General features: G+C 47.9%; 6 protein-coding genes across 6 annotated transcripts; 2 read left to right on the top strand and 4 right to left on the bottom strand.

Annotated features, from left to right (window-relative positions):
* Positions 1 to 468: 468 nt before the first annotated feature.
* AO090038000440 (uncharacterized protein) lies at positions 469 to 921 on the top strand (the record flags this gene model as incomplete). The annotated part of the gene is made up of 1 exon (XM_023238293.1): positions 469 to 921. The coding sequence occupies one exon, from the start codon at positions 469 to 471 to the stop codon at positions 919 to 921; it is 453 nt and encodes a 150-aa protein (XP_023093132.1).
* An 863-nt stretch (positions 922 to 1,784) lies between these two features.
* On the bottom strand, positions 1,785 to 3,213 carry AO090038000441 (uncharacterized protein; the record flags this gene model as incomplete). The annotated part of the gene is made up of 2 exons (XM_001825310.3): positions 1,785 to 3,102; positions 3,161 to 3,213. The coding sequence occupies 2 exons, from the start codon at positions 3,211 to 3,213 to the stop codon at positions 1,785 to 1,787; spliced, it is 1,371 nt and encodes a 456-aa protein (XP_001825362.1).
* Positions 3,214 to 3,785: 572 nt separating this feature from the next.
* On the bottom strand, positions 3,786 to 4,821 carry gcy1 (putative glycerol dehydrogenase Gcy1; the record flags this gene model as incomplete). Its single annotated transcript, XM_001825311.3, has 3 exons — positions 3,786 to 4,530; positions 4,595 to 4,723; positions 4,799 to 4,821. The coding sequence occupies 3 exons, from the start codon at positions 4,819 to 4,821 to the stop codon at positions 3,786 to 3,788; spliced, it is 897 nt and encodes a 298-aa protein (XP_001825363.1).
* Positions 4,822 to 5,809: 988 nt separating this feature from the next.
* AO090038000443 (uncharacterized protein) lies at positions 5,810 to 6,217 on the bottom strand (the record flags this gene model as incomplete). Its single annotated transcript, XM_023238292.1, has 1 exon — positions 5,810 to 6,217. The coding sequence occupies one exon, from the start codon at positions 6,215 to 6,217 to the stop codon at positions 5,810 to 5,812; it is 408 nt and encodes a 135-aa protein (XP_023093133.1).
* A 1,067-nt stretch (positions 6,218 to 7,284) lies between these two features.
* Positions 7,285 to 9,988, bottom strand: manF (putative endo-1,4-beta-mannosidase; the record flags this gene model as incomplete). The annotated part of the gene is made up of 4 exons (XM_023238291.1): positions 7,285 to 7,583; positions 7,641 to 7,769; positions 7,826 to 8,506; positions 9,976 to 9,988. The coding sequence occupies 4 exons, from the start codon at positions 9,986 to 9,988 to the stop codon at positions 7,285 to 7,287; spliced, it is 1,122 nt and encodes a 373-aa protein (XP_023093134.1).
* Positions 9,989 to 10,073: 85 nt separating this feature from the next.
* Positions 10,074 to 10,841, top strand: AO090038000445 (uncharacterized protein; the record flags this gene model as incomplete). The annotated part of the gene is made up of 4 exons (XM_023238290.1): positions 10,074 to 10,276; positions 10,326 to 10,420; positions 10,539 to 10,673; positions 10,741 to 10,841. 4 exons carry the CDS (start codon positions 10,074 to 10,076, stop codon positions 10,839 to 10,841), a joined length of 534 nt encoding a protein of 177 aa, XP_023093135.1.
* Positions 10,842 to 11,188: the final 347 nt, after the last annotated feature.

The following is an 11,188-nucleotide window of genomic DNA, read 5'->3' as shown; positions in this document are numbered from 1 at the left end:
ATTACAGTGCTCAAATTCTATCTTCAGCATCGTGCTGTCCAGATGGATTTCTCTGATAATCCACTATACGCAGACTATATGTTCGCATGGATCTGCGCGCTGCCGCTCGAGTTAGCCGCATCTCGCAACTAGAGGCGAACTATATAAGGAATAAAGTTGGTTCCATTCTCGATAAGGTGGCTGAAGTGTTCAGTCGGAATCCAGACATGGAAAATGCCTTTTTCTAAACCATCGATTGGGGACTTTTCTCTTTGCTTGCAATGGAAATCAATTGCTGTTGTCCGCGTGATGTAACAAAAAATGACTCCTAATATAGCTCGATCACCGCTAGGTATTGATTATGATATCTGATTGTTTCCTTTCACTACAATGTGCTTTGGCTATGTTTTAGACCCAGGGGCTGATACCTTTTGTCCTCGACTTCTTTGTGTCTTAGACATATAAGTAGGGTCTCATGGCCAGCAGAATATGAATGAAATCAAGACCTTATTCCCATCTCCTCGGACGATTTATCATAGAATAACAAAGAAATACTCCACTTGTGACATTCCCTACCTTCCAACTGTCAAAGAGTCCTCACAAACATCTCAAAATCCCAGTACGAAGATGACCACCGCTGCACCCAAAGTGAATAGCAGCCTCGGAGAGACAGGCCAGGATGCAGCTACTCAACTCTTCGAACTCCTACATTCCAAAAATCCACAAATGACACTAAAGTGGAACCCCGAGTCCCAAAGGTTTACACTGACTGGCTTTTCACACTTGAAGGAGAGTGAAATCAAGAGAATTATCGATCAGAAATCGTATCTTGGGTATGAACCAAAGCTTGCTGGACGGACAAGCGGTGGCGATGTCATCATTCGATTTGACCCAATCAAGAGGAACGATCCATCCATTCTTTGGAAGGAAAATGAATACTAGAGACTCCGTGGTGGGAATAAATATTGGGCAAGTAACCGTTTCAGAGCTGGGTATAGAGCACGACTTGGACTTGCTTGTAGCATAACAATGCTTGTCTGTTTTTGGAATTCCTGTTTACATACTAAATGGGTATTTTTGAATTGTGGAGGATTTGATATTCCTCATGATTGTTATTCAGCTGAGCAAGTTGCGTTTCGTTGTGTCTAAGACATCGTATAGTGGTTTCTTGCTGTGCGGTCTAATGTAATGTAAAGACTAGTATCATGCAATTCTTGCCGTTGGTTTGTGGAAGAATCTTCTTCAAAGGTAGTATTGATACACTAGAAGCATCAACCAGAGCCAATGATACAGCAAACCTTTCTATACCACGAGCATTCAGCTGCCTGATTACTTTCGTCTACTCTCTAAAATCGCGTAGATCTTTTCCCGCCCCGTGAAATGGCAATTGGCAAAAAATGTTGTTATTTTCATAGCAAGTTCCTAGAGTCTCAAGTGATTCATGACCATCAATTCCGTTACGGTGTAGAAGACGTGGCTTATTCCCGGCCTGAGATTTGATTTGGCGTCGAAAGCGTGCTTGATCTAATAGAAGATGATCACGCTATCTTTATAGCCGGATGGGGAATGGGCAGAGTGCGAACCTGATATTGGATAGGTAGTAGTACATACAAGACATGAGTTGATTTACGAAGTAGGTAGACAGGTAGTCGATGATTCAATTGATTTAGATATCATTAATAGCAACAGAGCAACAGAGTTGAGCACACCTCAATTATGGTGTCTGCTTCGAACAAACATGAACAAAAGAAATTATGGGAAAAGACTGTCAAAGCCTGTATGGAACAACATGGAAGCGCAAGTAGCTAAGAAATTGGAGGAGCACGGTTACATTCGGCAAGAAATCGGTGCAACCCGTCCGATCCTTCATATTCTGAAGCACTTTCAGGGAGCCCGGTGCTCGAGATCTCATTGAAGTATGCGCGGTCGCCGAGTTCGCTGATGTTGATACTTGAATATCCAGATGACGATGAGGATTGCTGCCACGGATTCTCGCCGAACAGGGTTACGTCCTCGAAACTGAGCTTCGACCCAGGGTTTCCTCGAAACTCAGGTGAAGCCTCTGAGTTGGTCTCTGAAGACATCATAGCCTGCCAATCAACTTCTTCGGGAGCTTGTGGCTCATAGGGCCCCTTCGAGAAGAGGTAATCCACTGTCTCTGGAGACGCGGGAACACTGGGAGCAAAGGGGAACAGGAGGGCAAGGTCAGCACCTGTACGAGCATCGAAGTCCTCGTCTTGCATGATCTTCCCTCGTTGAACTCCAACCTCGTCACAGAGTCGTTCGACAGTGACTGCGTCACAACCAGGAAATCTCACCCGGAGCGTCGACTTGTCGTGAAGTAAGATAGGAAGATCACCTAGGGTTGACAGGCGTTTGAGGTCGTTGAGTACAGCGGCCAAGTCCTTAAGAGCACGCGCAAAGTCGGCAGAGAGGAAGTCCAAAAGACCGTCTGAGTTGATGGTATCAGAAGCGAAGGCTCCGGATGGATCAAACTTCTTCTGCAGACCAAAGGCAGTGATGGTAGGGGAGAGCTGGAAGTCAACAAATGATCCCGGTGCAGTCCGAGGGATTCCGGTCATCTTCCGCTCGGCCTGATCTTGAAGTGCGCTCACGGCTTTGTACTTCTTGTTTCCGCTAACTTCGTCGATGCCATCAAACCGGACCTTCTGTCCAGACAGGAAGAATGCCCGGACACCCATGGACACATTTTGAATGACCTGAGCGGGTGCAGCTGGGCCATGTGAGAAATACCGGGCACCCCCAATCCGGCCGGCTCCTATAGTATAGCCTCCCGCCGTACGGCCGAGAGTCCCGCCGGTCAAGTTTGGACGAAGAGTTGATGCAAAGGGTGCTTGAGTGGTAAGACGGCTGATGTTCGACGCAACACGGGATGTCTTATAGGCAGCGCGGTCACCCTGCAGTCCAGTCCGGAGATAAGAAACGAAGGCTCTCGCACGAGTGGAGTAGTGACGGCGACGGGCCTGGCGAATTGCTGCAGCGCGGTTGATCGGCTGATTCGGGGTTATACGTGCAAAGGCTGGCTGAAATCGAAGGCTTCCATGTTGGACTTGTTCTGGGAACTTTGTCCTTATGGTTTTGCAGGCCTTCTCGTAGGCAAACCTGGGGCGGCGTTAGAACGGAGATATAGTCCGGATAGAGTGGATAAGTGATTACTCACCTAGCTGCTCTCCAAAACTTTGGGAGCAGCAGGTGCCCGCTGGAAGGCGGCATCCTGACGTTTATGAGGAGAGATGGTCTAAGGTAGACGCAAAGATGGAGAAACCATCTACGAAATGGATAATATGGGATCCAAGGAGATGGAGGAGGATGACGGTGGGTGCCTGATGATAACGGCATACGGTGGCGGTGCAGCACATGATCGCCACTGCGTCATTCGAGTCATCCCGGTGCCACGTGACCATCCGGTTCCTCCCGCCATTCCACTTTAGTGCAAGTATAAGACTACGGATTATAGGTATCTATATTGATTGGATGGCGGATCAGGTTCCCCTGTTACTTCTGGACAAGGATTGTCTATGCAGTGTATTAAATACACAAAATATGATTGACTATCAGATACATCAACAATTGGTCGTCTTTTCCCAGTTGTGCAGGCCGCAAACTTGACAATCATATTTGATTTATTTTCTAATTGTTAAATGTGAGTATGAGATGTTCTGAGAATGTCGGACTACTATGGTGCGTACGTTGAGCTTATCAATGGACCCCTTTGTATATACAATTCAAATCCAGGGATATCTATATTTTAATGCCATCTGACCGTAATATCGCAAGATCATAATCTACTCATCATCACCGAAGAAAACCTTAATAGGAAGCCAGCTATCACCACAGACCTTGCGGCGATCCTTTAAGTTATCAAGCTGGTTAACCTCCTCATCAGTCAGGTTCCACCCATCAAGCTCAAAGTTAGTATCGATACGCTCCTTGCTAACAGACTTAGGAATAACACTCCACCCCTTCTGAATACCCCACTGCAACAGACACTGCTGGGGCGTCTTGCCCTTCTTCTCCGCGAGCTGCAGCAGCGTAGGGTCCTTGTACAGGGGCGAGTTCGTGGAACCAAGACAAGAGTACCCAGTGGAGTGAATACCCTTGGAGGTATTGTAGGCAACCAACTTCGGCGAGGGGTTGTTAGGGTGCAGCTCGATCTGGTTGACGGCGGGGACGATCTTGGTGCTAGGGTCATTAAGGAGCTTCTCAAGGTTCTTGATACCGAAGTTCGAGACACCGATGTTGCGGACCTTGCCGGTGGCGGGCAGCTTCTGCATCTCTTGCCATGTCTTGATGAAGTCCCAGTCAGGGAGATGCTTGGACTTGTCGTTGGGGTCGGTGCTGCTGGGCCAGTGCACGAGGTAAAGGTCCACGTAGGACACGCCTAGGTCCTTCAGGGAGGACTCAATGCCCTCGGACACGCGGTGATGCCAGGTGTTGTCTAGCTTGGTGGTGATCCAGATCTCTTCGCGGGGCACGCCGGAGTCCTTGATGCCTTGGCCAACTTCGGCTTCGTTGCCGTAAGCGAGAGCGCTGGTTGGGTTAGTTTGACTGTTTCTACTCCTGGTGGGCGTGGGTTGACGGGGATGGAACGTACGTATCGATGTGGCGGTAGCCCTTCAGGAGAGCATTCTTAACAGCTTCGCGGACCTCGTTGGGCTTGGATTGCCAGGTTCCCAGACCAATGGCGGGAATCTTGTCCCCTGTGTTCAGGGTGTAAGTCTTCCTATAATTTAGGACTCGTGTTAACTGATGTTTCTTTTTTCTGTACCTGAGGGTCCAGGGGCACGCGGGCACTCACTTGGTGTGCTGAAGGCTGGCCATTTTGTGCAATTGAGGAGAAAAAGAGATATTTTATTCCAGTATAGTAAAATAAAGAGTCAGAACAATGAATTCAGAAAAAGAGCAAGAGGAAAAGGTTATAAACGAGGGGTAAACAAGACAATTTATAAGCTACCAGAAGACACCGAATGTTAGGGCAGGTCCATCCAGCGGGATGATGTCAATTGCCCCTCTATGGTGGGGAAATCCTTAGTCCTATAGTGCAATTTAATCCCGCCTTTAGCCCTGACCGATTCTATCCGATCGGTGACTTCAAATTGTCCAGTGAGCGCCATTAATGACAAAGCTTGATTGAGTATAGGCCAATGATTGTTTTCCACATCTTCTCAATGTCTCCAGCATACTCACTAGCAACGCTCCACCGGTGGTCTGAGAGTTGTTCCTGATCTTTTCTTGGACTCTTTGCTGCTTCAACTGCCTTTATAGGCAACGTGTTCTTTCAGCGGAACCAATCATTCGATTATGGATTCGTGATCCTAGAGTAGTATGGCATCAGGGGCCTGGCTGTATCACGTCTTTGTCGGATAGATACCATATTTAAAGCCCACTATGGTGAAAGACTCTAACCATAACTAGCAGCTTTTTCCTTTCCGCGATGCCTGTGAGCGACATCTTTGTTCGTTCTTGGAGGGTTCAAGTTTTTATTTGAGAATCTAATAGGTTCGTATTTCTTCATTATTCTACTTCCCCTCCTTGTACAACTGAACCCTTTCAGGGATGCCTATTGCGTTTATCAATATAACAAACGTCTTTCATTTCATTCGCAGTGAGTCCGGGTTATGTGGATCGCTATCTCTTGGACATGAGTATATTAACGGGGAAAATGAGGAGCCTCATCCCTCACCTCGACCTCAATATGGCGGGGAATTGTCGATAGCGGCCACTGCATCCTGTAGGTTCAGTTCCTGCGGGCTTCCATATTTGATCAATACGTTCAAAGCATCGTAGTCTTGCAGCTCGAGTGCCTTATTCACCATCTCCTGTGACAGTTTGATATCCACTTTGTGCTCGAGGAAGGTCTGCAGGACTGCTCTATGTGCGCATTAAAGGTACTCATGACAAGCTTGTTTGTCGCTTCAATCTCGAAGTTGCTTTCCAGCATCAGGTCAAGAATAGCAATATAACCCGATCTTTTATCAAGACTCATGGTTAACATCATTGCATTCAAGAACTCCTGGCACTTTTTGGCATCTTTTACCCGGGCAAACATGAATTCTAATTCTGGTGACTCTAAATAATGTCGATCTGCGACATTGATGAACATCTCAGGAAACGCTTCGACATGGGGAGCAAGGTTCCAGAGGAGTTTCAGCATGTCGGTAGTGCTCTGTGTATTCTCCGATGCCTCGATCTGCATTTCCTTAGATAACAGCGCCATTAACCGTCAGAAGATGTTTCATTACTGCCAAGCTTCCCCTGGCGGCTGCTTGAAATAAAACAGATGGAGTAGCTTCCGTGATTGAACATCTGTCGAGAACTAGTCTCAGTGTCGAGGCTTCCTGTCCCGGCCACGGTTAGGGCTTGCGTCTCATTGAATTCGAAAGGACAGAATCGAACTTCAAGTCTCTGTATAGTCTCGTAACTATCGATGCAGCAAAAGCTTTGTCATTTCATCACCAAATCGGCCTTTGAGTGTAAGTCATTTTATGCGAGCCCATCATCCGAGACTCCTGGACTTCGGTGAGTTATTCGCTAATTTGATTGCGTTCGCAGCATGGCTCGGGACAACCCATTGGACAAATGCCCAGCATGTAGGGTCCAATGTTGCGAAGCGAGATGGGAAGGATGACCCTCATAATCGATTTGAGCCCTTCAATAAGCCTGTGCTGGATAGGGAGGGCTTTAAATTGACTGGTATCTCATACATCAAGACCTAAGTCGAAGAACTTTCTCCAATCTTCAATCAGTCACTCCCTTGAGACAGTATGGACAGCTCTACTATTTATTATATAGAGAGAATGAACATTGGATCTATCGTTTACAACATGCAAATAGTACGTATATACGCTAGTGTCCATTTCAATATTTTAAAATATTTCCCAGAACTCGAGGTAAACCCATACCTTTTTTTTTTTTTTTTTTTTTTTTTTTTTTTGGGGAAAAGAGCACCATGATGAGTATAAGTCGATAAGTCATTACAGGTGGCGGGGTATGTAGATTGAATGGTTATCAGACTACGGTATTAATCTGGCCTTGGTGCGGAATGATTCTCTGAATTCTAAAAAATGAATTGCTTCTCACAGGCTATAGATACAGGCTGGGTAGCACAGGTGCTATGCCCGAGAAGAGCAAAACAAATATCAAAAGCGTTCCTCAACGAGGGAGGATAGAAGAAGTAGAATGATAAGAAGAGAAGCAGTGCAGGCGATCCAAAACCGACCTGGTGGGAAATTGCCGAACCCTACAGTCACAATTAACCTCCCATGGGACCGTTGCCTCCGCTACTTAGTTCTTGTTGACATTTTCCATATGGTCCATAACGGCGCACTTCCACTCATCTGTGCCGTAAAAGATGCTGTACGCATCCTTGGGAGACTCGCCCGTGGACAGCTGCTGACCATACTGCCAGATGAGATCGGCCGCGGTGCCCGAGCTCAGGGAGGTCTTTTGCCACTTCAGCTCGTCGGTGCAGTGATTGCCCTTCATGCCATACTCCTCGAACAAGCATGGCTTACCGGCAGCCTTGCAGGCCTTGGCGTGGTTCTCAACCCATCCATTGCCCCAGGCGTTGTCCTTGATACCCCCTACGGTAGTGTGTTAGACATTGTATATCTGCCAATATGCCATGGACGATCACTCACAGTCAGTGGTGTAAAGGTGGAGAGTTCCGAAGTCAATGTCCGGGATAGCCAGGTTCTTCTCAAAGTCGTTTCCTTCGCTGGTGCCGTACGGGTACGACTGATCAGAGCCGATGGTCAAGCCCATGCCCTCTGAACAAACAGTTAGTCACGTCTAATTCATTGCATTACATGAGCAATATACGTACCATCACCCAAGGCGACCATGTGGTTGGGATCCAGAGACTTGATGTAGGCACTGATCTTGGTGGCCCAGCCGTGGATCACATCAGTGCTGCATCCAGAGCAGCGAGGCTCGTTGCCCAGCTCCCAAGCAAAGATCGCCGGGGAGTCCCTGTACCGAGAGACAACGGCCTTGATATAGGCCTGGTACACGCTCTGGATCTTCTCGTTGGTGAACCACTCAGTCTTGCTGCCGCCGTAGGCCTTGACATAGGCGTTGTATCCGCCGTAGTCGTCCCAGCTGTTCACGAAAGGAATGATGAGCTTGACGCCGTGCTTCTCAGCGGCAGCAACCACATAGTCAAGACGCTGGAGACCGTCTTTGCCGGTGTTGATGGTGGAAGTGCCCTTCTCCTTGTCGTGGAGCTGGAAGTAGACCGTTCCGGGGCTGGGAGCGGTGTTAACATCGTTGAAGCCCCAGACACGAAGGATCTTCAATCCGGCCTGCTCCAGATGATCGAACACGGAGTCAATGTCCGCATCGTTCATTTGGAAGGGGAGCCAGTAGGCATTTGTGCCGGCGAAGTACTTGGTCTCGCCGTCAATCGAGAACTGCAATCCATCCGCCTTGGCGAAGGACCCGCTGCCCGTGGGACGAGGGCTTGGCGAGGCCGACGACGAAGACGGCAGGGGAGTGGACTTCGACGCTGATGAAACTGAGATCGACTTGTTGATGCCCGTGGTGACAGATGCAGTAATGGACACCGAAGGAGCGTCAGTGGGCGTGGGAGTGCTCGACACGGTGGGAGTCGTGGACTCGGCGCCTTGAGTATGGGTTAGATCTCGTTTATTCTTGGCACAGGCACGGGCAAGTCAGTTTTCCTCTCACCAGGTACACATTGGCTAAACCACTCGTTCAGCTCCTGACATTTCCATCCCGAGGCACACTCGGATGAGCCGGAGAAGGACTTGCCTCCACACTGAGCCCAAGGACCAGCCTGGGCAGACGCAGCTCCCACCACAGACAGGAGTGCGATAGACGACAAGGAACGCATTGCGAAAAAAGAGCGAAAAGATTTAAGGAAAGTGATTGTTTGGTCGAGCAGAAGACCAGGGACTTGAGGCCATCGCGAGCTGCTTTATAGTTTGCGAGGCCGACGCTGCGTCTTCAAGCCGAGACTATCCACGAGTCCTTGAAACCTTTAGAATTAACGAAACGTTGTCATCCTATCTCAAGTCCATCGGAGTTAGTACCAATTGACGCATTTGGTGTTCTTTTTCGTTCAGTGGAATCCACATGGCGGAGCAAATTCCAAGGGAACGGGTGCCGAAGCGGAGCCTTCGTCCTTGTCCATTTAGGCAAGGATTGTCTTAGTTTGATACTCCCAGAGGGTCTCTTAATTTATTTAATTTTCTGGTCCCTGTGTCTCACGTGCTAAACTAGCTAGTCGCTAGTTTTTCAAGCCGAAAGTATGTTTGGAGTGGGATATCGAAATAAGCAGACACCAGGAAGAGACACATGTTAACCCTATACCAGCCTAATGAACCTTGACCACAAGGTTAATCCGAGTCAAATCAAGTATCCTACGGCTACATCGTTAGCCACACTCCTTTACAAAATATTTCTAGGAAAAAGGAAAAGAAAGTAACAAATGCAAAGACAAAAACGGCACGGTATCGAGCACAACCTCATGCCACAACCCAGCAAACGTCGGCTCAACTTCCCGAGAAAGCCGAGGCGATGATTGGTACAGCGCCATTGGAATGATACGGAATGGTCCCAGCATTCATTATCCTGAAACACCTGCCTTGTTCTTTTCCCGCCCAGAAGACCATTTCTTTTCGAGAAAGGAACTCAACGAAGCCTATACAACTATTGGAGCCAGGAAAGAGGTACAACCCGCGCGACAAGGACTTGTCTCACAAATCGCAGCCACCCCCTCACTTTGAACAACCACGAAATGAAGGCAGTCCTACACAATACGCCACTGACTCAACCGAACCACACTTGAGGCATGGAAACGTCGAATAGTCGTTCTAGAATAAAGTATCATGAGGCTACCCTCAGAAAACCCCCCATTAGAAGGGCCCTAGAAGACGAAAGACTTGCCAGATCCGGCAACGCACCTTTTAGAGTCGTTATATAGCCAATTTTGACGTGAATATAAAATCGTACAGCGTACCTTCATCTTCAGAAATACTTCTTCCACACCAAACAAGTCCTGGAGACATAGTCATTCTTTTACAGCAGTTTCCTTTTTATAACTATCCAAGATGAAGTTCTTCATTCCCTGCATTGCCGCTATCTTCGCCACTGGAGTGCTGGCCGCTCCAACTCCCGATGCTTCCCTCAATGTCCCTCTCGACAAGAGGGATGATCGCGGGCAATACACCGTCTCCGGCCTCGGATCCCGCAAGAAGGCCATCATCGACGCGGGCGGCAACTCCCTTGATCTCGCCATTGCTATGCTCGAAATGTAAGAAAGCGCGATCTACAAGTAAACCATCCTAACAGAATTGTACCAGCGAGACTATGAACACCGCCCACTATCCCTACGGTGACGGCAAGACCTACGACGCCGCCAACTTCGGTCTGTTCAAGCAGAACTGGGGCTTGCTCCGTGAGTGCGCCCACCGCTACGGCTTCAAGGGGAAGTCGGAAGCCCAATGGAACGATGGAGCTGTCATGAAGTAAGATAATATGTCTTGAGATATTTTTCTTGGGGTATTGACTGATAGGGAAAAGCTCGGATGTCTACGCCGACGTTGCGTCTCGTTGGGATTGCCAGAACTATTACGGTTACGATAAGTGGTTCGCTGGACACCGCAACGGCGCTTCTGGTCTTGCTAATCCCTACACTGAGGATATCAATAGTATGTTTCAATTATTCTATTAATATATTGCCCCTGAAGAGCAGAAGCTGACGAATCCCATTCATAGCCTACAAGTCTGCCGTCCATTGGATCCAGCAGCAGATTGACAGCAACGAGAAGTACAAGTACGATGACACTCGCTTTTGGGTCAATGTTCGTGCCATCTAAGCACATATATCAGTGAATTCGCAGGTTTCTGTGAAATGTGTTGGTTGCAATGGTGACCTCGCTCTATAGTATACTTCTCTTCTTGTCGATCAGCCTTTGTGTCATTCGTCTTTGCTGTTATAGCATGCTTGGGGAATTTTATCTTAATTGATTGATTTTTTTCAGACGTCTTACTGTAGATGAAAAGTCTAAGTAAGAATCTTTACAATGTTACAAATAGAACCCCACTTAACGTAATATATCCTAATTAATAGGCTTCGGGAGAATACACGAAGGCGCAAATCGGAAGTCAGGGGTGATAGCACAGCTCAGCACTAATTCGCCACTAGCCCTAAGTCCATTTATAC

Source organism: Aspergillus oryzae, chromosome 6 (assembly GCF_000184455.2).
Source record: "Aspergillus oryzae RIB40 DNA, chromosome 6".
Classification (NCBI taxonomy): domain Eukaryota; kingdom Fungi; phylum Ascomycota; class Eurotiomycetes; order Eurotiales; family Aspergillaceae; genus Aspergillus; species Aspergillus oryzae.
The sequence above is the reverse complement of the archived record's forward strand: the minus strand, read 5'-3'. Positions and strand labels throughout refer to the sequence as shown.